The sequence below is a fragment of the Anomaloglossus baeobatrachus genome, chromosome 6, assembly GCF_048569485.1.
Source record: "Anomaloglossus baeobatrachus isolate aAnoBae1 chromosome 6, aAnoBae1.hap1, whole genome shotgun sequence".
NCBI lineage: Eukaryota > Metazoa > Chordata > Amphibia > Anura > Aromobatidae > Anomaloglossus > Anomaloglossus baeobatrachus.
Genome location: NC_134358.1, coordinates 170896290 through 170922874, shown reverse-complemented (window position 1 = coordinate 170922874; position 26585 = coordinate 170896290). Strand labels below are relative to the sequence as shown.

Below are 26585 nucleotides of genomic sequence, written 5' to 3'. Positions count from 1 at the left end.
CTGCATGGATACATTTTGCCGCATGGCAATCCCTTCTGCAGAGCGGCTAATGATAACACTCCGGTAAGCCAATTGTATAGTAGCCTATGTGCTACCCATACTGTTAAGGCTACTTTTCACGCTGCGATATTGGTCCCGATATCGCTAGCGTGGGTACCCGCCCCCATCTGTTGTGCGACACGGGCAAATCGCTGCCCGTGCCGCACAACATCGCGCAGACCCGTCACACGTACTTACCTGCCCGGTGACGTCGCTGTGACCGGCGAACCGCCTCCTTTCTAAGGGGGCGGTCCGTGCGGCGTCACAGCGACGTCACTGAGCGGCCGCCCAATAGAAGCGGAGGGGCGGAGATGAGCGGAACGTAACATCCCGCCCACCTCCTTCCTTCCGCATAGCGGCCGGGAGGCAGGTAAGGAGAGCTTCCTCGTTCCTGCGGCGTCACACATAGCGAAGTGTGCTGCCGCAGGAGCGACGAACTACATCGTTACTGCTGCAGTAACGATAATCGAGAATGGACCCCCATGTCACCGATGAGCGATTTTGCACGTTTTTGCAACGAGGCAAAATCGCTCATCAGTGTCACACGCAGCAACATCGCTAATGCGGCCGGATGTGCGTCACAAATTCCGTGACCCCAACGATTCCGCATTAGCGATATCGCAGCGTGTAAAGCCCCCTTTATGTAATTTATTGCCTGTGCTGTTGGTGTTGATTATTTTATCATTTCTTTTTTACAGCTTTTTGGCAACAGGGGAGTCTTTTGCATCTCTACACTTCCAATTCCGTGTTGGCAAATCAACAATTGCTGGAATTGTGAGAACAACCTGCCAAGCATTGTGGGATAGTCTGCAGTCCGAATATATCCCACATCTCACACAACAAGATTGGTTGGTAATTGCAGCCAAATTTCAAGAAATATGTTAGTTGCCAAACTGTTACGGGGCTGTAGACGGAAAGCATATTCAGATCACCAAGCCGGCTCTCACAGGCTCTGAATACTTCAATTACAAAAAGTACTTTTCTATTGTGTTGATGGCAATAGCTGACGCGGAGTATAAGTTTATAGCTGTTGATATAGGAGCATATGGCAAAGCTAATGACTCTCATGTTTTCAAACTATCAGCAATGGGCTGCAATTTGTACGGAGACAGTTTCTCCTTCCCCCCAACCACACCGCCTCCAAACACCGATAGACCACCGATGCCATTTGTTTGTGTGGGAGATGAGGCATTCCAACTAGACAAACATTTGATGAAACCGTTTTCAAGCCGTGCCCTAACACACACCAGGAAAATGTTCAATTATCGGTTAAGTCGAGCACGCCGCATGGTTGAATGCGCTTTTGGCATACTAACTGCAAAATGGAGAGTTTTGTCCTGTGCAATAAATTTGAAAGTTGACACTGTTGACGATGTAGTGAAAGCGTGTGTGGTTTTACACAATTTTCTTTTATCAAACGGTGAAATTACTACTGAGGAACAACTTTCTACAAATCCATTGCCAGGGTACACAAACATCACCTTTCGAAGCAGTCGAGAGGTCAAGCAAGTCCGTGAACAATTCGCCACTTACTTTGTTTCTCCAGTTGGCAGACTGGACTGGCAGGATCAAATGGTGTGATATTTTTGTATTTTAAATTTCTATTATATGTACAATCTTTCACAGTTAATGTTTATAATGTTTGAATATTTTTTCGAAAATTACTTTCATATTGAGTATTATTGAGAATTGTATTTGTTGTGATGTGTTTGTAATGTAATATTATTTATATTGTTTTAGAACACTTGATTTTGCAAAAACACTTGAAAAATTTAAATAAAACAGATTTTTTTGAAAACTGGTACTTAATATAAAAAAACAGACACTAAAGTAAATTTAAATAACACATTATCTATTTTTAATTTTTTAACAATTTTGGTAAATTTTTTTTTTTACAAGTTTTGATAGGTCTTTTGGGGTGGAGATAAGGCTGGAGAGGCTCGCATTGCTGCCCCTTCAACAGATGGGGTATGAAGAGAGGATGGGGAAGGGGAAGGTTGGGCAGAAGGTAATACAGAAGGGGAAGCTGTGGCAGAGCTAAGAGAAGTGTTAGGAAGAAAAGAGGTTTGAGAGAGAGAATATGGATGAGGGCTGGGAGATGGCTGAGGGCTGGGAGATGGTGGGGTTTGTAGTAAGAGGGGGGCAGACACAGAATGATGGTACGGGTAATGTTGTGTAGGTGGAGCGGACATTGAGGATGGGGATGGAGTTGGGGCTGACATATGTGGGCTATAAAGTGGAAATGGAGACGGAACGGAAGTTTGGCTAGAGTGTGGATGATGGGCAAGGATTGCAGTTGGGGTAGGGATTGCTGACTGGTACTGGACAGGTGAAGGGTAATGGGCAGGTGGCTGGAACTGGGCAGGTGTTGGTGGAGGAGGGGCTGCTGGCTGAGGTGGTGGAGGAGGGGCTGCTGGCTGAGGTGGTGGAGGAGGGGCTGCTGGCTGAGGTGGTGGAGGAGGGGCTGCTGGCTGAGGTGGTAAAGTGGTGGGCAAAGTAACAGAGGAAAGGGAATGCACTTTTGAAAGAGCTTCCTGGCAGGCCTGCATCACATACAGTTGATGTTCAGAGGGCGGGCTTTGCAGCTGTCCGACTATAGATTGCAAATAATGTTGAGTGGGTCTTGCCTTTGAATGCATCAGATCCATCTTGCTGGACAACTCCTGTAAACTATGGTTTATCAGGTTGAAGCCAGCAATCATTTGCTCTGATAGAACCTTCATGAAGCTATGGATGGATGTGTTAAGATGCAAGATTTCAGAGCTGCCCCTATCCTGTCCCCTTGGGCACCGAATCAAAATGTGTTCGAGTGTCGGAAGTGTCCAAGGTGTTGGATAAGGGAACAGCTACTCACTGCTGAGCAGCAGCTGCATGTACTGAGGTCTGCCAGTATGCTGCTGGGAAGGTGGGGAAAGATGGGATGGAAGGGAATGAGGTAGAAGAAGTAGAGGTGGAAGGTAGGGTGGCATCAGAAGTAGAGGTGGAAGGGAGGGAGGGATCACAGGGTCTATTGGAGGGGTCACCGGTAACGGTCTCTTCTGACATCACTCCAGGAGGGGGCAGGACTGCTTCAGGCTCCATCGTGCTACTGAATGGTCTGTGGGAGTAAACAAATAAAAAAAAAAATATATATATATTTTAATTTTCAGCAGCATGCTGTTGGCAAAATACATTAAGCATAAATACATTACAAATGAACACAAAGACAGTGTAATTTCCTTCTTGCAATCATGTTCGATCTCAGGAACGCAAGGGCTCTGGCATACTTGTATTTGGAGCCCTTGCGTCCTGCCGATCCACTGAGAGCCTGCATTTCCTTATTGTAGTCCCTCCTGAAGCGATCACGTATGGACCCCCACCGGGTGATCAGCCTTGTACCGGAAAATAGATAATACACAAGGTTAAGCGTAAAGCTGGCAAGTACATTTAGTGAATTAGCTATACTTACGTGCTTTGTTTTGTGCCCTCGTGTTGAGATCCTCCCATCCATCAATCAGTAGTACAGCAATTTCGTCCCAGAGCAGTCGGGTGACTACAGCATCAGCATGGCGGTGGTCTTGCATGTCCCACAATGGCTGCCTTGCATGGACGAGGTCGATGAGGAGGTCGACATCTAGTCCCGATTCCTCCCCATCAGACTCCCCGTCCTGCCGCCGTGAAACCTGTGTAATCAAAACCATATTTTATATTTAAACCATGTAATTGATAATGCATTTTTAAAATTGATAATAAAAAAAAATATTGAAAAACAAAAACTCACATGCTGTTGACCACCGCCGTGCTCACGACGACCCTGGGAGCCGCTTGGAGGATCGCTACGGCGGGCACCACCTTGCACCTAAAAATAGAATCAAAACATTAGCACATGTTATCGAATTGTTATGTTATTTTTCTAATAGAATTTTGTTTCTGTTTTGCTGGAACGTATGTGCTGTGATGTATGTTCTCTACTAACCCCAATAGTCTGGGAATGGTATCGCCTCAAAACAATTGTGCAATGTATGGGTTTGTGGTAACTATTGTGTGGTGTAATGTTTGTGATACAAGTTATATGAATATACTTACATGTTGCGAGCCTTCACCAGGCATCTCGCCACCCCGTTCGCCTTCTTCTTCCCCTGTGCTTCAGCTCCTCCTCCTATATGCAAGTTAGACAAATATTGTTATATTTCATCTCAGATTACAAAGTCAATATGTTGTTTATAATTACCTGCAATCGCTGTCGCCTTCAAGGTGGGCTCCCAGAAGAAGAAGACATGTTTATCAAATTAAGGCTATAAAAAAGAAAAAAAAAACACGTTAGAAAAATAAACCGGTTGCTAATCACCGGTACATTGGCCTGCAAAGATAGATACTTACATGTGTGGTTAACGGCTCTCCGCTTTGCTCAAATTCAGCTCTATGGAGAGACAAAAAATAAGAAAAACATGTTAGAAAAGCAAAACATTACAGAGGTATTACCCCCCCACAAAAAAAAATAACCCCCAATAATCCAATAAGCCTGGAATATCTACGCCCTAACCCACCTAACCACAATAATCCGATAACCCCTTAATATACCCACCCTAACCCAACTAATCCCAATAATCCCTCAATATCAACACGCTAACCCACCTACCACAATAATCCCATTACCCCAATTCACCTACCTACAATAATACCCTAAACTAACAAAATCCATACCCTTAAGGGGGATTTACACGCAGCGACATCGCTAGCGATGTCGCTCGTGAAAGCGCCCGCCCCCGTCGTTTGTGCATCACGGGCAAATCGCTGCCCGTGGCGAACAATATCGCTAGTCCCCATCAAACATACTTACCTGTCTAGCGACGCTGCTGTGGCCGGCGAACTGCCTCTTTTCTAAGGGGGTGGTGTGTGCGGTGCCACAGCGACGTCACACGGCAGGCGGCCAAAAGAAGCGAAGGGGCGGAGAGCAGCTGAAGGAAAGACACGCCCACCTCGTTGCCGGAGAATGCAGGTACGGTGTTGTTCGTCGTTCCTCGGGTGTCACACGTAGCGATGTTTGCTGCCTCAGGAACAACGAACAACCTGCGTCCTGCAACAGCAACGATATTTGGGATTTGAACGACGTGTCAACGATCAACGATTAGTGAGTATTTGTGATCATGAGCGGTCGTTCGTACGTGTCACACACAATGATGTCGTTAACGAGGACGGATGTGCGTCACGAATTACGTGACCCCAATGACATCTCGTTAGCGATGTCGTTGCGTGTAACGGGGCCTTAACCCAGCTCAATAATACCATTTTCCCTTAAGGCAAACCAAAATTTCCCTCCCTCTGTAATTCTAATTTTCCAACCTCAACAGACACCATTAACTACCCGCACACCCAGGGTAAAGGCCCCGTCACACACAGAGATAAATCTTTGGCAGATCTTTGGCAGATCTTTGGCAGGTCTTTGGCAGGTCTTTGGCAGATCATTGGCAGATCTGTGGTTGCAGTGAAATCATGGACACATTGTTCCATTTGTACACAGCCACAAACCTGGCACTGATTGTCCACAATTTCACTGCAACCACAGATCTGCTGCAGATTTATCTCTGTGTGTGACAGGGCCTTAACGTTTAACCTTAAGGCGGGCTTTACACGTTGCGACATCGGTAACGATATATCGTTGGGGTCACGTCGTTAGTGACGCACATCCGGCGCCGTTACCGACATCGCAGCGTGTAAACCCTAGGAACGACGATCACCGATCGCAAAAACGTCAAAAATCGTTGATCGGTGACACGTCGCTCCTTTTCATAATATCGTTACTGCTGCCGGTACGATGTTGTTTGTCGTTCCTGCAGCACCACACATCGTTGTTTGTGAAACCGCAGGAACGACAAACATCTCCTTACCTGCCTCCACCGGCTATGCGGAAGGAAGGAGGTGGGCGGGATGTTATGTCCCGCTCATCTCTGCCCCTCCGCTTCTATTGGCTGGCTGCTTAGTGACATTGCAGTGACGTTGCTGTGACGCCGAACGCACCTCCCCCTTGAAGGAGGGATTGTTCAGCGGTCACAGCGACGTCGCCGACCAGGTATGTGCATGTGAAGCTGCCGTAGCGATAATGTTCCCTACGGCAGCAAGCACAACATATCGCATATGCGACGGGGCCGGGTGCTATCGCACTCGACATCGCTACCAATCGCTAGCGATGTCGCAGCGTGTAAAGCCCGCCTAAGGCTATGTGCGCACTTTGCGTCAAGATACTTGTAGTTCTAAACGCATTCTCTGGCAGAAATGGTTTTTGACAAATTTGGTTTTGACCACAAAAACGCTATAAATACGCTTGCATTTTTGACGCATTTTACAAGCTTTTTCACTGCTTAAAATCAGATGCGTTTTGACTACAAATACAATGCTAAATAAAGATTAAACATACAAACACTATAAAAAAAAAAGAAAAAAATGATAACTATCATCATTAAAATCATACAAAAATGGCTTATTTAAATAAAATGATAACTGTGGGCTAATATTTATGCATAAAATTACATTTATTTATTAATTTTCAAACATTTAATTGTCGGACTATGTGTGTGTGTAAAGGGACATATGCCATTAGTATTTTGTCAAAAACGCATGTATTTAATTGGTCCAAAAAGCATGTTTTCTGCATCAAAAAAGCATGTAAAACGCTAGAATTTTGAAGAAGATTGCGTTTTGCAACTTCTCATTGACTTCAATGTTAGCAAAACGCTGCCAAAATGGCAAAAACAACTGACATGCTGCTTCTTTAAACGCTGAGTTTTTGCCAAATTTTCTGCAACTAAAACGCTGCGTTTTTAACTGCAAAGTGTGCACAAGAAATCCCTATTTCCCATAGACTTTGCTTGAAAATCAAAATGCATGTATTTTGGCATTAAAACGCTTCAGAAACGCATGAAAAAACGCAAAGTGCGCACATAGCTTAAAAGATCTCCCCAGCACCAAAGTGCATTACCGTTCTGTTTCGAGCAGTGTGGATGAATCCACAAAACCAATATCTTTACACAACCCAAATTTTCCAGCACATACAAACACTAAAAAGGCGCAAAATTATGCAAAATGAACAGATTGTGCATATTTTTATTATTTTTTTTTTCTGTTTTTATTTTTTGCAAACAAATTAAAAAAAAAAAAAGAGCAGAGGTTCTTTATATAAGAAATTGACAGTACAAATATATACAATTCAGAAGAAAGATTAAGAAATAAAAAAAAAAAAATACGAAAAGATCCACAAAACATGGGGGACAACAGGTCTCAGCATTTCCTCACCCTGGCACTGGTTGTTCCTCCTCGGCTATGTGGTCCCTGAAGATCTTCAATTCTTTCTTGTTTGATCTGGCTCTGGTCAGGTACATGTAGCATTGTGTGGGTGTTAAGCCTGCTTTACTTGTTGCAATTTCGCATACGATATCGTATGCGATTTGCAACGCCCCCATCGTATGTGCGGCACGTTCAATTTGTTGAATGTGCCGCACATACGATTAACCCCCGTCACACGTACTTACCCGTCCATACGACCTCAATGTGGGCGGCGAACGTCCACTTCCTGGAGTGGGAGGGACGTTCGGCGTCACATCGACGTCACGCGGCAGCTGGCCAATAAAAGCGGAGGGGTGGAGCTAAGCGGGACGTAAACATCCCGCCCACCTCCATCCTTCCGCATTGTGAGCCGGGAGCCACAGGACGCTGGTAAGACCTGTTCATCGTTCCCGGGGTGTCAACACTGCAATGTACCTTACGATGCCGGATGTGCGTCACTTACGACGTGACCCCGCCGACACATTGTAAGATATATTGCAGCGTGTAAAGCGGGCTTAAGGCTGCTTTCACACATCAGTTTTTGGCATCAGGCACGATCCGGCGAAAAAACTGATACGATGGATCCGGTGAAAAAAACGGATCAGTTGCATCAGTTTTTTCCATCAGTTCCTTCAGTTTTTTGACTGATCCGGTGTGATACTGAGCATGCTCCGTTCAAAAAAAACGGATCTGGCAACCGGATCCGTTTTTTGCCGGATCCAGCGTCCATAGGCTTCCATTATAAAACATGCTGTACGGCGCCGTATCAGGCGCGATCCTTTTTTTATACCGGCCACAAAAACGTTCACTTCAACGTTTCATCCGGCCGCCAGACAAGTAAATTTTGCCGGCAAAAAACGGATGAAACACAAGGCCATCCGGCACAATCCGGCATTAATGAAAGTCTATGGGGGATAAAACGGATCCAGCGGCAACAGACGCCGGATCCGTTTTTTCATGTTTTTGCCGGATTGTGCCTGATGGAAAAAACTGATGTGTGAAAGCAGCCTTAATTACAGCTTCTTTATATGCCTTTCCTAATTTAGGAGCTTGCTATATGATTGGGTACATGCTGGGCATGCTCAGTTGAAAATGACGGAATCCAGCACCATAGACAAACATTACACACTTGACGGATTGCGACGGATTCCTGCGAGGTGCGTTAATTTTAACGAGCCAAAAAACGTTACATTCTGTGTTCTTTCCACCCGGCAGTCAGTCCAAAAACGACTGAGCGCCACGCAGCGGATGCAACACAAGGTCATCAGTCGCAATCCGCCACTCATACAAGTCTATGGGAAACAACGGAATCCGCCAAACGGATTCTGTTGTTTATCAGGGCCGCGGATTGTGACATACTAATTAACAGAAATGTGAACCTAGCCTTACAGAGAACACTGCGTCTCCAAAAAAGGAATGACACTGTGTCTAGAACACAGCGTCCCTAGAGCATGCGCACTCACCCTATTTATGTGCCCTCTATATGACACCTTTCTTATGATACTGTGTACTGTACTTCTATATATCACATCTGGATAACACAGCTCCCTGCATAGATTATGCTGCATGAACTGTGGGCGCTGGAGCAATGACGCAGACTCAGATTCCTCTGTATGCATTGACACCTGAAGGTCTGGATAATACGGGGTTAATGAGGAAAGACATCACCATGGTGATGACTAGACTAAATAAAATACAGGGTGGAGCCTCACTGCCCCGCCTTGTGACCACCCTGCCTGCTGCCCCGCCCCTCTCTGTGACCGCCCAGCTCACTGCCCCGCCCCTCTCTGTGACCGCCCAGCTCACTGCCCCGCCCCTCTCTGTGACCGCCCAGCTCACTGCCCCGCCCATCTCTGTGTCCGCCCTGCTCACTGCCCCGCCCATCTCTGTGTCCGCCCTGCTCACTGCCCCGCCCATCTTTGTGACCGCCCAGCTCACTGCTCCGCCCCTCTCTGTGACCGCCCAGCTCACTGCCCCGCCCATCTCTGTGTCCGCCCTGCTCACTGCCCCGCCCCTCTATGTGACCGCCCAGCTCACTGCCCCGCCCATCTCTGTGTCCGCCCTGCTCACTGCCCCGCCCCTCTTTGTGACCGCCCAGCTCACTGCCCCGCCCATCTCTGTGTCCGCCCTGCTCACTGCCCCGCCCCTCTCTGTGACCGCCCAGCTCACTGCCCCGCCCATCTCTGTGTCCGCCCTGCTCACTGCCCCGCCCATCTCTGTGTCCGCCCTGCTCACTGCCCCGCCCATCTTTGTGACCGCCCAGCTCACTGCTCCGCCCCTCTCTGTGACCGCCCAGCTCACTGCCCCGCCCATCTCTGTGTCCGCCCTGCTCACTGCCCCGCCCCTCTATGTGACCGCCCAGCTCACTGCCCCGCCCATCTCTGTGTCCGCCCTGCTCACTGCCCCGCCCCTCTTTGTGACCGCCCAGCTCACTGCCCCGCCCATCTCTGTGTCCGCCCTGCTCACTGCCCCGCCCATCTCTGTGTCCGCCCTGCTCACTGCCCCGCCCCTCTCTGTGACCGCCCTGCTCACTGCCCCGCCCCTCTTTGTGACCGCCCAGCTCACTGCCCCGCCCATCTCTGTGTCCGCCCTGCTCACTGCCCCGCCCATCTCTGTGTCCGCCCTGCTCACTGCCCCGCCCATCTCTGTGTCCGCCCTGCTCACTGCCCCGCCCATCTCTGTGTCCGCCCTGCCTGCAGCCCCGCTATATGAACGCCGCGCTCACTGCCCCGCCCCTCTCTGTGAAAGCCCTGCTCTGTGCAAAGGTCGTATATGCTGACGTCACTTCCAGTGCTCAGCGCTATCAGGCAGTTGTGCCGAGTGCCGACACAAGACACTGCACAGGAGATCGTGCAGAGAGCCGATTTCGGGTTTCCTGGACTCTACCGGCCCCACTGGGTCCCTTGTTAACTTTGTCACTGGAGGGAAGCGTGTGCTGAGGGCTCTCCGGTGACTGCCGCCGTCCCTGGTGCCCTGGTTCAGTGTCTGCTCTGGTTTCTGCTATTCGGGCTTTCAGCGCTAGATGGTGGAGTTGTCCACGTGATCTATGATGTGCCAGTATAGCGCACATTCGGCATTCACAGGGCGCCAGCCTGCATGGCAGACGGCTTTATGAGACGTGCTAGGTCTGCCAGTACAGCAGGGAACGGCGCCTCCTATGTAGTGGTTACAGAAGCTCACAGTGGGCTTGGTGTGTGACCAGTGTCTATATGACTGATCCTGTGGGCGCTGAGGGTCACGGGTGGTCGGTGAGCCCTGATGGTGTCACAAGACCCCGCTATTTTGCTGATCCTCCATTGTAAACAGCTTGTATCTGTGATGCTGTGATGGTTCCTCCTGTCCTGCTTTCTTTTGCCTGTTTTTGGTCCTTTTTTTAGTCGATCCTTTGCTTTATGAGGCGGCTTTTCCTGTGAACCTTCTTGATTATTGTAGATGAAAATATTTATAATTGCTGTTGCTTCTTGTGAAGCGTGTTCCTGTATGTGTACGGAGGCAGTGAGAGCAGTGATGGCAGCAGGTCATTACGTAGGGTGACCTTGCGGCACTGTCACATGCACACATGGCAGTGGTGGTGGGCAGCGCTGCAGGCTGGCTGGTGGATGCATTAGCACTTGTGAACCAGTGGTACCAGGTCAGAGGAGGACCCAACTTGACGTCTCAAGACGAGGCACCCGACACAAAATCATCTTACAGGTTACGAGATGATCTCTTCAGGCTCCATAAACCTTACATCACCCTGAAACCTCCGACATCTAGCGCCCCAGAGAGTGGAGCAAACGGCACCCCCAGCCGGGACACAGGTGTCAGGAAGGTACTGTCACTGATCACTTACTGCTGGGGAACAGGACCGATCCCCCTATGTGGTATCCAGCATCCACTTATAGTCAGTGTGACTGGGCTGTTATTAAAGGATGGGACTGCGTTAAGAGGGCTTTACACGCAACGTCATCACTAGCGATGTCGCTCGAGTTTGCACCCGCCCCCATCGGTTGTGCGTTATGGGCAAATCGCCCGTGGCGGACAAAATTGCTAGTACCCGTCACACATACCTTCCTAACGACGTCGCTGTGGCTGGCAAACAGCCTCTTTTCTAAGGGGGCGGTTCGTGCAGCGTCACAGCGACGTCACACGGCAGGCGTCCAATAGAAGCGGAGGGGCGGTGAGCAGCTGCATGAAAGTCACGCCTACCTCGTTCCCGGAGGACGCAGGTAAGGTGTTGTTCGTCGTTCCTGGGGTGTCACACGTAGTGATCTGTGCTGGTTCAGGAGCGATGAACAACCTGCGTCCAAAATCAGCAACGATATTTGGGAAATGGACGACGTGTCAACAACTAACGATTTGGTGAGTATTTTGCATCGTTAGCGGTCGCTTGTATGTGTCACACGCAACAATGTCGCTAACGAGGCCGGATGTGCGTCACAAATTCCGTGACCCAAACGACATCTCGTTAGCGATGTCGTTGCGTGTAAAGCAGCCTTTAGACTAGGGCTAGATGAGTCGCACAACATGATTGTACAAAGTCCAACAAATTTAATGTAAGTTGAGTGAGACTTGCATGTGCTAAAACATCCCAGTCCTACGCTGCCGGAGAAGAATGCTCTCCTTCCAAAACAAACGCTTCTCACACTGTAAAAAACACCTCTGTGAACAGTAGAAAGTTGGTGAGACACATTGTTGATGGCTTTGTCCAAACTTATGATGCTGATGTACATCATCAGTATCTGATCTGTAGGGGTCAGACATCAGGTACCCCACCGTTCAGCTGTATTGTGCATCAACCAGATATTGTATAAACCGTGAACAAGTTGGAGAAGCACTGCTCCATAAACTGTGAGAGAGGGGAGCCAGCACGATCTGAAAATGGCATGCATCATATAAAAAGTGCAAATTCACAGATTTATTCCAACTGTACTGTAATATAAATGAGATTTTTAGCAAATAATTGATCAATTCTTTGAGCCACCCCTGCCAACGCCACGGCAAATCTCAATAGTCCTGGTATGTGTAGAGCTTGCTCCACATGCTGGGACCTGGGCTGGTCTCTATCCACAATTGCCTTTTTTGCAACATGGAAGCGGCTATATACAGGTTGCAGGTATGTGTGCTCCAGTATGGTTCTGCTTTTAACTTTATCTAGGAGGCCGCATGGCACATGAAATACAGAATGTAGAGTAGGACCCCCCTATTGAGATTTGCCGTGACGTTGGCAGGGGTGGCTCAAAAAATTGATCAATTATTTGCTAAAAATCTCATTTTTTTTATTATAGTACAGTTGGAATAAATCTGTGAATTTTCACTTTTTATATGATGCATGCCAATTTCAGATCGTGCTGGCTCCTTTTTTTTTTTTTTTTTTTTTCCATAAACTGTGTAGTGACTGAGATGAGACTTCCTGGCCAAATCCTATTAAAATGAATGGGAGCTGTTCCCTGTCCTCTGTCTTATACTCACCTACTGTCGTTATCTTTTTCCACCTCCGCTCCTGTAAGTTTCTGGCTATTACTGACCTGCCGCAGTTCCAGCCTTTCATCGTTCCAGAGGTCACAACTCAAAAGTCTATGAGAGCCTTGTACTGGCTCTCATAGAATTGTATTGAGAGCTTGTGACATAATGGCCAGTCAGATGTTACAGGCACAACATTGTGTCGTGGGAATAGAGCAACGCAGAAAAAGAATGGCTTTGTTGGAAAGTGAGCATAAGAAAGAAGGGTCAGGAGACATAGATTTAAAGCCCAACTCCAGTGCTGATTCCACCCCCCCCCTCTGCTGGAGTGGTGCCATATTTTTTATAGGGCAAACATGAGCACCAAGTAATGTTTTTACTAAAACCTCATTACGCATCAGTGACTTTTCTGAGTTATGTTAGTGCCTTGTCCTTGTAGGTTTTTACCGTCATTGCTTCTTTAGTGATTTTCTTGTATGAATAAATGGCAAAACGTTTCTTGTTCATTATAATGTTAATAACTGACATCACCAGATTACGGTAATCTTTATTTGCGGATACACATTGCACAGAACACAAAAATATGTTCACCCGTCATAGATTATAAGGGTATGTGCGCACGTTGCTTTTTACCTGCTTTTTACCTGCTTTTTTGCTGCTTTTTCTTCTGCGCTGTTTAATGCCAAAATGCATGTGTTCTTCTATTCAAGCAAAGTCTATGGGAATTTGGGTTTCTTGTTCACACTATGTTGTTCAAAATGCTGCCTTTTTGTGGCAGAACTTTGGTCAAAAACTCAGCTTTTCAAAGAAGCAACATGTCAATTGTTTTTGCCATTTGGGTTTTGCACTGCAAAGCTGAGTTTTTGACCAAAGTTCTGCCACAAAAAGGCAGCATTTTGAACAACATAGTGTGAACAAGAAACCCAAATTCCCATAGACTTTGCTTGAATAGAAGAACACATCCATTTTGGCATTAAACAGCGCAGAAGAAAAAGCAGCAAAAAAGCAGGTAAAAAGCAACGTGCGCACATACCCTCATGGTTACGTGTTCTGTCCATGAAAATCATGACTATAAAGCTACATTCACATGACCGGTGATGGAAGCCGCTGCACTCCTGACATCAGCGCTTGTTACTGAGTTCAATGACAGCCGCGTTCACAAGCCAAGTATCGAGAGCGGCCCGTGACGTCACAGCGGGACACAGACTGCAGGGGCACCTGACGGAAGTGCTTCCATGTGGCTTCCGGGGATATTACGGACCCATTGACTTGTATTGAGTCAAGGTCCGTTATTACGGAACAGATTAGGACATGCTCCATAATAACGGAACAGACATACGGCATCCAATGTGTTTTTTTTTTTTTTTTTTGTAGCATCGGATGCACTCGTGAGTACTTCCATGTGCCATCCAGTCCTACAAAAGACGTTGAAATGATGGTCCTGTCAGTAAGTCTGCAAAAAAACATGAACTGACTAGGCCAAACGGAATCGTCGTCTGAATGAGCCCTAATGCGTATGTGACTCATGGACATCTGAAGGAGGCTTAAAGAGAACCTGTCACGCCTCGGTCTGACAGAAAAAGAAGATAACATGGCACTTCTGTGAAAAAGAATGGGTGCTCTGGAAGGGTGCAACCCCGTACAGACAAAAATAATTTAAGCCAGGCACTCCAGTGTTAGAATTGAAAAGACATTTTTTTTTTTTTTTATTTTGTGGTTCACACTAGATAGTTCAGTAAAGTTTCGGTTGTCAAGCTGACCTTCATCAGATGGACTAGTAAATACAAAGACACATACAAGTATATAGAGAATTAACAGAAGACAATTGACCATCCGTCATGAAATAAGATGTCACATATACAGAGTGATGAAGATTTAGACAATATATGTCGCATAGTAATGGATATTACAATTTATTCAGAAAAATATTTTTTGTATATATCAAATTACATAGTGAAGGATAGGAAAGGGGGATTAGGGGATAAAGGGAAGGAGGCGTATATAAAATGATATATGTAACTGAAAGGAAATTTTTCTTTTAAATTCTAACATTGGAGTGCCTGGCTTAAATTATTTCGGTCTGACAGAAGGTTGAGCAATGATACACTACAGAACCAGTTGTCAGTCAGTGCCAGAGGCGATGTTACACTGCGTACGGTGCTAAAGGGCAAAAGTTCAGAGCTGGAATTTTTTCGATACGTCACCCTTAGACCATGATATACAGTAGGAAAAAAATGAAATGAAAATACATGCACAAATTTCCTGCTGCAATTTCCCAGCAACAGTTTTCCATGCAAAAATAAAAACACGACACAAGTGCTGCGTACTTCCATACTTTAACGTTGTATTCACACAATGCGTCCAGTTGATTTTTTTTGTTTTTTTTTTTTTGCTGCGATTTTCTCAAACCACAAAACGTTTACCACATTTTTGAAAGATCACAACGAAAAACTGCGTCTGGAACACATGGTGTGAATATGGACTAAGGTTGAATTTCCGCCCTACAGATTCTGTTGCCGATTCCGTTCATCGGGATAGTGTCGGTTCAGAGGAATGGGGCAGATGCAGAACTTTCTGCAGCTAAGGCTGTGGCCTCACGGGGATTACTTTGATCCCCTTGAATGACACTCTGCTCACGCTGGCAGTACAGCAGAGCCGAGTTTGCTAGTGTCCCTGCGACTGAGGTCCGATCGTGCGAGTGGACATCAGCTGCGGGGGGGCGGGCCGGCTCTGCGGAGGGGGGGCAGGCGCTGTGGAGGGGAGGGAAGGATTTATCTCCGTCTCTCCTCTGTTGCCGGCTATTGCGATTCTCTTCCTGCACCCGCGGTACACCGGTGCAGTGCGATTTCTCTCGCCCCATAGACTTGAATAGGTGCGAGAAAAGAGTCTCCATTACAGTTGCAGCATGCTGTGATTCTTTTCTCGGTCCGATTAGGGCTGAGAAAATAATCGCTCATGTGTGCTGACACACAGGCTAATATTGGTCCGAGTGGAATGCGTTTTTTTTTTTCTCGCACTCCACTTGCACTGATATTTAAGCCGTGTGCCTTAGGCCTAAGGCCCTGTGTGAGCACACTGCGTTTTTACCCTCGTTTTTGCTGCAGAAATTTCTTGAGAAAATGGTTGTAACCTTTCTGCAGACATTCCCCAGCAAAACCTATGGAAGAAAAAATTAGCTGTGCGCACACTGCGTTTTTTTTCTCAAGAAAATTCTTTCAGTAGATTTTCTTGAGAAAGGCTATGTGCGCACTAGAAAATGCTTTTTTCTAAAGAAAAAAACGGACCCTCTGAAAGAATCCTGCACCCGCGGTAAAAACCACACCCGCATTTTTGCCGCGGTTTGCAGCGGTTTTGCCATGGATTTACCGCTGATTTTCCGCAAATTGGTCTCCGCGGTTTTTACCTTTTATCTATGGCAAAAAACGCAGATGCCTGCGGAAAAAATGTGACATGCTCATTAATTCCGCAGCGGAAAATTCACGGGTAAATCCGCGGGTATAAAAAAAAAAAACGCAGTGTGCGCACAGCATTTTTTCAAACCTATAGGATTTGCTGGGGAATGACTGCAGCAATGTTGGACAAATTTTCTGCAGCAATTCCGCTGCAAAATCCACGGTAAATCCGCAGCGTGCGCACAGGGCCAAAAAGAATGAGCATGTCACTTCTTTTCTGCAGCTAACTGCGTTATTCACTCCATTGACTGTAATGTAATCATGAAATAGCGCAGGGAATAACGCAGGTAGCTAATTCTGTGAGTTTCATTGCGTTTTCCTGCGTTATTTTGCATTTTTCGGGACATAATGTTCATCACTGCCCTGTGTTTTGCAGGGAAGTGATGTCATTATGACAGGAAGAGGAAGCGGAGCAGAGAGTAAACACACAGATCACACTCACACACAGACACACACATATAGAATGCACACACAGATTACACACAGACACAGACATATAGAATACACATAAAAATCAAATGTACATATTAAAAATAAAAAACGAAAAAAAAATAGCGTGCTCCGCCATATTTTTACCGTCCAACCAAGGTAAACACACAGCGGCGGCCTGGTATTCTCAGGCTGGGGATGGCGAGGGCCAGGGTTACTGCCCTTCCTCCCGCAGTCAAGAATATCAGCCTGCCCTTGCCCCAAGAATGTTGCATCCATTATGCGACAGTCCCAGCGCGTTACCGGCTTTTCTCGATTGCCGTGATGCGGTGTCAATCGGGGTAATAACGAGTTAATGGCAGCTATGCGCTGCCACTAAGTCCAAGCGTAATCATGGCAGCGTCTATGAGGCAACTTTCATGATTAACCTGTAAGTAAAGTGAATAAACACACACTTTCACCACTTTATTAACCCCCCCAAACACACAGCTCCAGCGTAATCCACGCAGGTCCCACAACGCTTGCATCCAGCTGAGTCTGACACATACTCAATGCAGCCTCGTTCAGTGAGTGATGCAGCAGGGGTAACTACAGATCATTTCTCACGGTCGGTAATGTGAACATATTACCGCTCGCGAGAACTGCAGTGTGTCCTCACAGGGACTCTATCTATTGATTATCTTTCTATCTATCCCTCTACCTGTCTATCTATCTATTTATCTATCTATCCATTATCTATCAATCTATCTATCTTTCCATTATCTATTTATCTATCCATTATCTATCTACCAATCTATTTACTCATCTATCCATCTTTCTATCTATCCATTATCTATCTATCCATTATCTATCTATCCATTATCTATTTATTTATCTGTCTGTCTGTCTATCGAATACCTATCTATTATCTATACTATTTATTGCTGTTAAAGCATTACAAAACGCAGGGCCCAACCTGCAAAAAAACGCACCAAAACTAGTTAAAAAACGCATGTGTTTTTCGGTGCATTATTGGTGCGTTTTTTAACGCAGGTGCGCTAATCTTTCACTCATTCAAATACTTTTTCTAGTGCGCACATAGCCTTATACTCAACATGTGAACATCCTCTTAGTGGGTTCATCTAGCAGTTATATACTTCTTGTCATAAATTGAAGGAATCTAAAGGCCCCGTCACACACAGAGATAAATCTTTGGCAGATCTGTGGTTGCAGTGAAATCATGGACATATTGTTCCATTTGTACACAGCCACAAACCTGGCACTGATTGTCCACAATTTCACTGCAACCACAGATCTACCGCAGATTTATCTCTGTGTGTGACAGGGCCTTAAGGCTGGTCCTACACCTCTGCCAGCTGCTTGTCTCAAAGGAAATAAAAGGATGTGGAGAATGTATTCAAACTGCAGACCCTCATCTTGACATCTTTAGTGGGAGAGCTGGAAGAGACCCCCTTCATACTCCTAGATATGGCATTGTCAACATGCATAGCTCTTCTGTGAGATCACTGCCATCTGCTGGAGAAAGTCTATATTTCTTAAAGTATTTCCATTTGTCTTTTTTTTTTCTTGGGGTTTAAATTGAGACGATGTTTTCATAAGGGTTACTTCCAATGGTAGTGTGATAAAAGCATATTTTCTGTTAACGTCACATGTTACCATCATGTTCATTGCCATCCTATCACTATGTATAATCTGCTACATCACATAAAGACATTTATCACAAAAAGTAGATTATGAAATTGATAAAGCTGTTGATTTTTTTTCAGTGTTAAAAATGGTGATATGGAAGTAAGAATTTTATGGTGATGGCATGTAGAGGTTCTTTTTTAGTAATGATTTTTCCATGTACAGTGGGTACGAAAAGTATTCAGACGCCTTTAAATTTTTCACTCTTTGTTTCATTGCAGCCATTTGGTAAATTCAAAAAAGTTAACTTTTTTTTCTCATTAATGTACACTCTGCACCCCATCTTGACAGAAAAAAATCCCAGAAATGTAGAAATTTTTGCAAATGTATTAAACAAGAGAAACTGAAATATCAACATGGTCATAAATATTCAGCCCCTCTCCTCAGTATTGAGTAGAAGCACCCTTTTGAGCTAGTACAGCCATGATTCTTCTTGGGAATGATGCAACAAGTTTTTTACCCCTGGATTTGGGGATCCTCTGCCATTCTTCCTTGCAGATCCTCTCCAGTTCCGTCAGGTTGGATGGTGAATGTTGGTTTACAGCTATTTTCAGGTCTCTCCAGAGATGCTCAATTGGGTTTAGTTCAGGGCTCTGGCTGGGCCAGTCGAGAATTGTCAGAGTTGTTCTGAAGCCACTCCTTTGTTATTTTAGCTGTGCGCTTAGGTTCATTGTCTTGTTAGATATCCAGGATATCTATGTACTTGGCCGCATTTCTCTTTCCTTCAATTGCAACCAGTCGTCCTGTCTCTGTAGCTGAAAAACACCCCCATAGCATGAGGCTGCCACCACCATGTTTCACTGTTGGGATTGTATTGGGCAGATGATGAGCAGTGCCTGGTTTTCGCCACACATACCATTTAGAATTATCACCAAAAAGTTCTGTCTTCATCTCATCAGACCAGAGAATCTTATTTCTCATAGTCTAGGAGTGTTCATGTGTTTTTTGTAAACTCCATGCAGGCTTTCTTATGTCTTGCTTCTGTCAGGCCACTGTGCCATAAAGGCCTGACTGGTGGAGGGCTGCAGTGATAGTTAACTTTGTGGAACTTTCTTCCATCTTCCCTACTGCATCTCTGGAGCTCAGCCACATTGATCTTGGGGTTCTTCTTTACCTCTCTCACTAAGGCTCACGATTGCTCAGTTTGGCTGGATGGCCAGGTTTTAGGAAGAGTTCTGGTGGTCCCAAACTTCTTCCATTTAAGGATTATGGAGGCCACTGTGCTTTTAGGAAACTTGACTACTGCAGAAATTCTTTTGTAACCTTCACTAGATCGGTGCAGTGTACATTAATGAGAAAAAAATGAACTTTTTCGAATTTACTAAATGGGTGCAATGAAACAAAGAGTGAAAAATGTAAAGGGGTTTGAATACTTTCCATACAAACTGTACTTTCTGCACCATTTACAGTGAAGTTTGACAACACTTGAGACCAGTAATGTGTGAAGTAACTGATTATTATTATTATTATTATTATTTATTTATAGAGCACCATTGATTCCATGGTGCTGTACATGAGAAGGGGGTTACATACAAAATACATATACAAGTTACAGTAGACAGACTAGTACAGAGGGAAGAGGGCCCTGCCCTTGCGGGCTTACATTCTATAGGATTATGGGGAGGAGACAGTAGGTGGGGTGTAGGTGGGGCGGCAGCTCCGCACGGTGGTGGGGCGGCAGCTCCGCACGGTGGTGGGGCGGCAGCTCCGCACGGTGGTGGGGCGGCAGCTCCGCACGGTGGTGGGGCGGCAGCTCCGCACGGTGGTGGGGCGGCAGCTCCGCACGGTGGTGGGGCAGTGAGGTCATTCAAGGTTATAGGCATTTCTGAACAGATGAGTCTTTAGGTTCCGTTTGAAGTTTGCAAGTGTAGCAGATAGTCTGACGTGTTGAGGCAGCGAGTTCCAGAAGACTGGGGATGTTCGGGAGAAGTCTTGGAGACGGTTGCATGAGGAGCGAATGAGAGAGGAGGATAGAAGGAGATCTTGGGAGGACCGGAGATTACGTTTTGGAGTGTAGCGAGAGATTAGTTCAGAGATATATGGAGGAGACAATTTGTGGATGGCTTTGTAAGTCAGTATTAGTAGTTTGAATTGGATACGATGGAAGATTGGGAGCCAGTGAAGGGACATGCAGAGAGGAGAAGCGGGGTGGTAGTGAGGCGAGAGGTGGATCAGTCGGGCAGCAGCATTAAGGATGGACTGGAGAGGGGCGAGCGTGTTAGCAGGGAGACCACATAGGAGGATGTTGCAGTAGTCGAGGCGGGAGATTATGAGAGCATGCAATAGCATTTTTGTAGATTGAGAATTGATGAAGGGACGGATTCTGGAAATATTTTTGAGTTGAAGACGACAGGAGGTGGTGAGGGATTGAATGTGTGGTATGAAGGACAAGGCAGAGTCAAAGATCACTCCGAAACTGATCTCATTAACTCAGCCGTGCAACCTAGAAAGTTTACTAATTCCACAAGTTGTTTTGCTTATTAATGTGTTTTTACCTAGTCATGCCATTATAATAAAAATGTACTTTTATCTTTTTTTTATTCCAACAGAAACGCAAACGATCAAATGCTTATAATCAAGGGGAACTGGATGCATTGGAGTATCACAAAAAGGTAGGTGACATAATGATACATTTTGCCCCATTTTTTGGCAGCTGGATGAAACCATGTGGTGCCTGGATGAGTGACATTGTAGAAAGCTAGTTTGGGCTTTGAAAAATGAAGAAAAAAACAATCTAAATTTCTTATCAGTATGTCTTTGCAGTTTGAAAACCCACCCAGACACCTGGAGAACATACAAACTCCTTATAGATTTTGTCCTTGGTGGGATTTGAACCCAAGACTCCAGCGCTGCAAAGTAACAGTGAACCACAAAACGCCAAAGGGGAGGCTAGGCACCACCTGAATAATTAAAGTGTACCAACAATAGGACCTAAGCAAACAAACAAAGTATATGTAAAAAGTATATGTAAGGCACCAGGCTTTGTAGTAATAAATGATATCTATGGCGGACCTTGAGTTGTGCAAATATATATAGTATTTATTTAAACAAGGTGGCAATAGACACATACATAATTAAAAACATTTAAAAATCAGACATAGACATAGTACACTATCAACTCCATGGTTCAAATCAAAATAGCACTGTGGGATATCATATAGGAAAACAATACATACAATGTATGCCGTTAACACCTATAGGGAACTCAATATAGGCCTGTGTCAGTATGCCATCCGTAGTCTATTAGATAATTGCCTAGCTCTGAAACTATGGTTGTTCTAAGGCCATGAGACTGTCTGATACGACTTAGCCTCCAAAAAAATATATATAATAGTGCAAAAGGCTTAGTAGGCAAAAAAATGAGCGTCTGGAGTTTGTGGCTCAAAGGTAGTTACCAGAGCAAAAAAATACAGGATCAGGAGTGAGAGTGTAGCAGCCTGATGCGTTGCGCCAGTTAAGCTGGCTTCATCAGCAAAGACACAATGCTAACCACTGAGCCACCGATGCTGCCCACCGTACAGTGCTAAACACTAAAGGCCCCGTCACACACAGAGATAAATCTTTGGCAGATCTGTGGTTGCAGTGAAATCATGGACATATTGTTCCATTTGTACACAGCCACAAACCTGGCACTGATTGTCCACAATTTCACTGCAACCACAGATCTGCCGCAGATATATCTCTGTGTGTAACAGGGCCTTAAGTCACCGGTGCTGCCCATCATACAGTGCTAACCACTGAGCCACCGGTGCTGCCCACCGTACAGTACTAATCACTGAGGCACCGTGCTGATCACCGTACAGTGCTAATCACTGAGCCACCGCTGCTGCCCACTGTACAGTGCTAATCACTGAGCCACCGCTGCTGCCCACCGTACAGTGCTAATCACTGAGCCACCGCTGCTGCCCACTGTACACTGCTAATCACTGAGCCACCGCTGCTGCCCAGCGTACAGTGCTAATCACTGAGGCACCGTGCTGCCCAATATGCAGTGCTGACTGAACACTTTTCTGCTTTACAACATGGACAGCTTGTTTGCATTGAAAAAACACTGTATGTTTGATATATAAGTTTACTTTCTACATTCTGCCCTAATTCTGTAGCAAGTTGCTTTTTGAAATGGGTTGTCTGTTTTTTTTTTTTTTTTTTTAGCAATTATTATTAAGCATGAAGCCTTAGAAATGCACACGCCTTTCAATATTGGGCTGGCGCTCCTGGTATTCACAGTGGATAACTGATCTCTCCACGGCACGACTTGCCCACCCAGGGTTACAGTATCTCTGCAGTATAAGCTCAGTGTAAATGTAATATGACATGGCAAAGATTTAGAAGAATAATAATCCATGTAATATAAGAGGACTTATAGATCACCTACCACTAGTTTGTGGCTGCTCTTTTTAGTTAAAAAAAGCAATGGTCAGCCACTACTGATTATTTTTTTTTTTTTTTTTTTTTTTTTTTTAGATTGCACTTACAAATCAAAAAATGGCAATTGTCCACAAAACCCTGGAAAACAACTTTCTAGCTAAATTGGGCACAAAATCCAGTTGTGGGATCCCAACCTGCAGAGCATAATGCCTCAGACCTCTGCAATGCTCCTCACTGACAGTGGGATATCTAATGTGATGAGATGTCCCTCCTTGAGCTAAATCAGCGCTGCTACATCATTTTTTTTTGTAAAGCAGGTACAGATCAGAACATCAATAGTGTGGTTACCAATCAGTAACTGCACAGTGAAGGATGTACTGGAGATACCGTAGTGCAAATCGCGACACACTTGAAATGGGGGGAGGGGCACAGATCAGAGTGAGATCCTACACTGCATGCTGGGTCCCCCAGTTCGAAAGTTGGGACCCAAATTTTGGTGAAAAATCAGGTTTTTTTGAATGTCATTAGGTACACTTGTCATTTTTGATGAGTGTCTTTTAAAAACAATCATGAGTTTGTGGTTGCCCATCCCGCCCACCTCCTTCCTTCCTCATTGCGGGCTTCAGGTTGTTGCTCGTTCCTGCGGTGTCACACATAGCGATGTGTGCTGCCGCAGGAATGACAAACAACCTCGCTACTGAATAGGCAACGATTTTTGGTAAGTGAACGACGTCTCACATACCAACAATTTTTTTTTTTTGCCTCTTGTGATCGTTTAAGGTCGCTCATACGTGTTAGACGCTGCAACGTTGCTAACAACGCCGGATGTGCTTCACAAACACCGTAACCCCGACGATATATCATTAGCGATGTCGCAGCGTCTAAATGGCTCTTTTCTTCAGACATGTATGCAAAGGAAACTTTCAGCTTGTTAAACAGCATAGCAAAGGTCAGAGATGAGCCAGGCCATTCAGGTATGTTTTTCCCACAAAATCTGCTTCAGCTTTCTAGCCCAACCACCGATACACTGAGTATTTAGGTCTGCCCATTTATGCTGTCCTAATCCTACTGCTCCTCACCAGTGTGAAAGGCACTTTGTAGGAGAAATACTGTATACCTTCAATCCAGTACAACACCCTTCACTGTTACATAACCCCCTTTGTTCAACCCTGAGGGACTCAAGGAAGGGCATATGCATTCCCCTGCAGTTTGCCTGCCTAATGTTCAACTGTAAACTTGAAATTTTGCTGGTACAGGTACCACCTGGTGATGCCAGCATTCCTCTCCATGGGTTGACTCATCCACATAAAAGGGAAATGATTATTCCCTAAATTTTATGTCCTCCTCAGCAAATAGTGGAGAGAATCGTGCCCACTTAGTAGTGAGGCACTCCCTTTCCACTATACTGTACCTGTTTTGACAGGCGTAAGCTTTCGGCTCAGGAAAATGACTGACGAGATGCCCTCCCCATTACTCTCCTGAGCCAGCACTGCACCTAGACCCACCTGCAATGCGTCTGTCTGCACGATGAACTCTCTTTTGAAGTTGGGCATTATCAGAACACTGATTTCAATGACACCAAAGCCCCGTCAGCCTGATCATTCCAGCGGACCATTAGGCTGTGTGGTCACGCATCGTTTTTACTGTGTTTTTTCTTGCAGATTTTAATCAATACAGCAAGGAAAAACACATCCTAGCAAAGTCTGTGAGAATCCTGAATTGCTGTTGACGTGTTGCAGATTTTTTCCTTGTAGATTTTGGTGCAGAAAAAAAATCTGCAATTTGTCAATTCAATCTGCGTTTTTTCCTTCGTCTGATCACTAATATAATCCACTGCAGTGCTTGTGCTCGATCACTGCAGTGTATTATATGTCACTTCGCCTCTCAGTATCACAACGGATCCGTCAAAAACCGGAAGTAACGCATGGAAAAAAACTGATGCGACGGATCCGTTTTTTCGCGGATCCGTCGCATCAGTTTTTTTGACGGATCGTGCCTGATGGCAAAAAACGGATGTGTGAAAGCAGCCTAAGCGATTCCTTTCCCTGCCTCCTGAATGCTGTGATCACAATTGATCACAGCATTTAGGGGTTAAAATGTCGGGAGCGGCGCACGCACCGCTCCTGGCAGTGAAAGCCAGGGCCCGGCTGTAACATCAGTCAGAGACCCGATGGCGATCGTGGCGGTACAGCACAGGAACTCCCGCAATTGCCATGAAAAAACCATTAGGAAATGTCAAAAAGCGATAATAAAATAGCATTTATTCTGCCAAATCATGCAGTTTTGTATGCAGAAAATCTGCAGACAAATCTGCTATGTGGGTGCATACCCTTATGTATTTCTTTTGTAATGCTTGCTCGGTGGTGAGCAAGGCTTAGTGAATCCACTAGACTAAGGCACCGTTCACTGACCTGCATGAGTGTACCTGAACGGCTACTGAGTCTTCACTAAAGCCACAGGTGGTTGAGATATCCTAGCACTGGTAGGTAGCAGAGCAGGGCAGGCCCAGGGGATCACGGTACCTCGGCAGCTGGTGCCACAGATATGGACACAAAGGCCGGCGTCACACGGGACGATCTATTGTGTGATCGCACAAGCGATCGTACCAGCCCCCGTCGTTTGTGCGTCACGGGCAATTAGTTGCCTGTGGTGCACAAAGTCGTTAACCCCCGTCACACGCACTTACCTCCCGAACGACCTCGCTGTGGGCGGCGAACATCCTCTTCCTGAAGGGGGAGGGACGTTCGGCGTCACAGCGATGTCACACAGTGGCCGCCCAATAGAAGCGGAGGGGCGGAGATGAGCGGGACGTAACATCTCGCCCACCTCCTTCCTTCCGCATTGCCGGCGGGAAGCAGGTAAGCTGCAGTTCATCGTTCCTGGGGTGTGACACGGAGCGATATGTGCTGCCTCGGGAACGATGAACAACCGGCGCGCAGAAGGAGGAACAACATTTTGAAAATGAGCGACGTGTCAACGAGCAACGATATGGTGAGTATTTTTGCTCATTAACAGTCGCTCATAGCTGTCACGTGCTACAATATCTTTAGCGATGCCGGATGTGCGTCACAGAATCCGTTACCCCGACTACATATCGCCCGATATAACGGAGCGTGTGACGACGCCCAAACAGTCTCTGATAGAGGAGCAGCAGGTATTGTAGGTTCAGCCTGTCTGAATAGTTGCTGCAGCCTGTATCATAGGAGCAGCCAGTGTGGATAGTTGCAGCAGCCAGTATACTCATGCACTGGAGCATAAATAAGAATCAGCAATACAGACATCCATATTCTGACTAACGAACTCCTGGGCCTTCTGAACCTGTTTTTAAGGGACAAAGTTTCCGCTATTTTTACTACAAATCAGAACAATAAAAAAATCCAGGCTGTGTGTGATTGCACTTCCGTAGGAGGCCAGAGGGAGTGACCCTTTTTAAAAATTATTTATTAATGTCCACATAATCCACATTCTATTTTTACTATGGCTTAGACTTCCCCCAAAACCACTGGATATAACGGAGCCTTCCCTGCAAGAAACTCGGGCAGCAGATTGTCCCCACCAAGGCTGTTCCTATCTTTCCAGGGCTTCTCTATTTTTTTTTTCTTGTTTTTTTTCTTCACTCTGGTTGGTGTACCTTTTGGAATTTACTGGCCCCACCTTCTTTATTATCTAATAGGGTCCCTGCCACCTCGCAATGAATTTGCTGTTTATGGTGGGCACAAGTACTAGCACCCGTCCCCAGTGTTAAGGGTATGTGCGCACGCTGCGTTTTGGTTTGACAAATAAACTGCAGCATTTTGACAACTGTAAACACTGCGTTTGACAAAAAAAATTTCATCCAAAATGCATGCATTTTGGATGCTTTTTGAATGC

At 45.8% G+C, this 26585-nt stretch overlaps 1 protein-coding gene across 2 annotated transcripts in view; it reads left to right on the top strand.

Moving 5' to 3' along the window:
• The first annotated feature begins 10168 nt into the window (after positions 1-10168).
• The window catches only part of METTL4 (methyltransferase 4, N6-adenosine), a 233147-nt gene continuing 216730 nt past the window's right edge, over positions 10169-26585 (top strand). For both annotated transcript variants that reach the window (XM_075316385.1, XM_075316384.1), the window contains exons 1-2: positions 10169-11149; positions 20897-20959. In XM_075316385.1, coding sequence (XP_075172500.1) covers positions 10898-11149; positions 20897-20959 — 315 coding nt within the window. In that variant the 5' untranslated portion in view covers positions 10169-10897. The remainder of the gene's footprint in view (positions 11150-20896; positions 20960-26585) is intronic.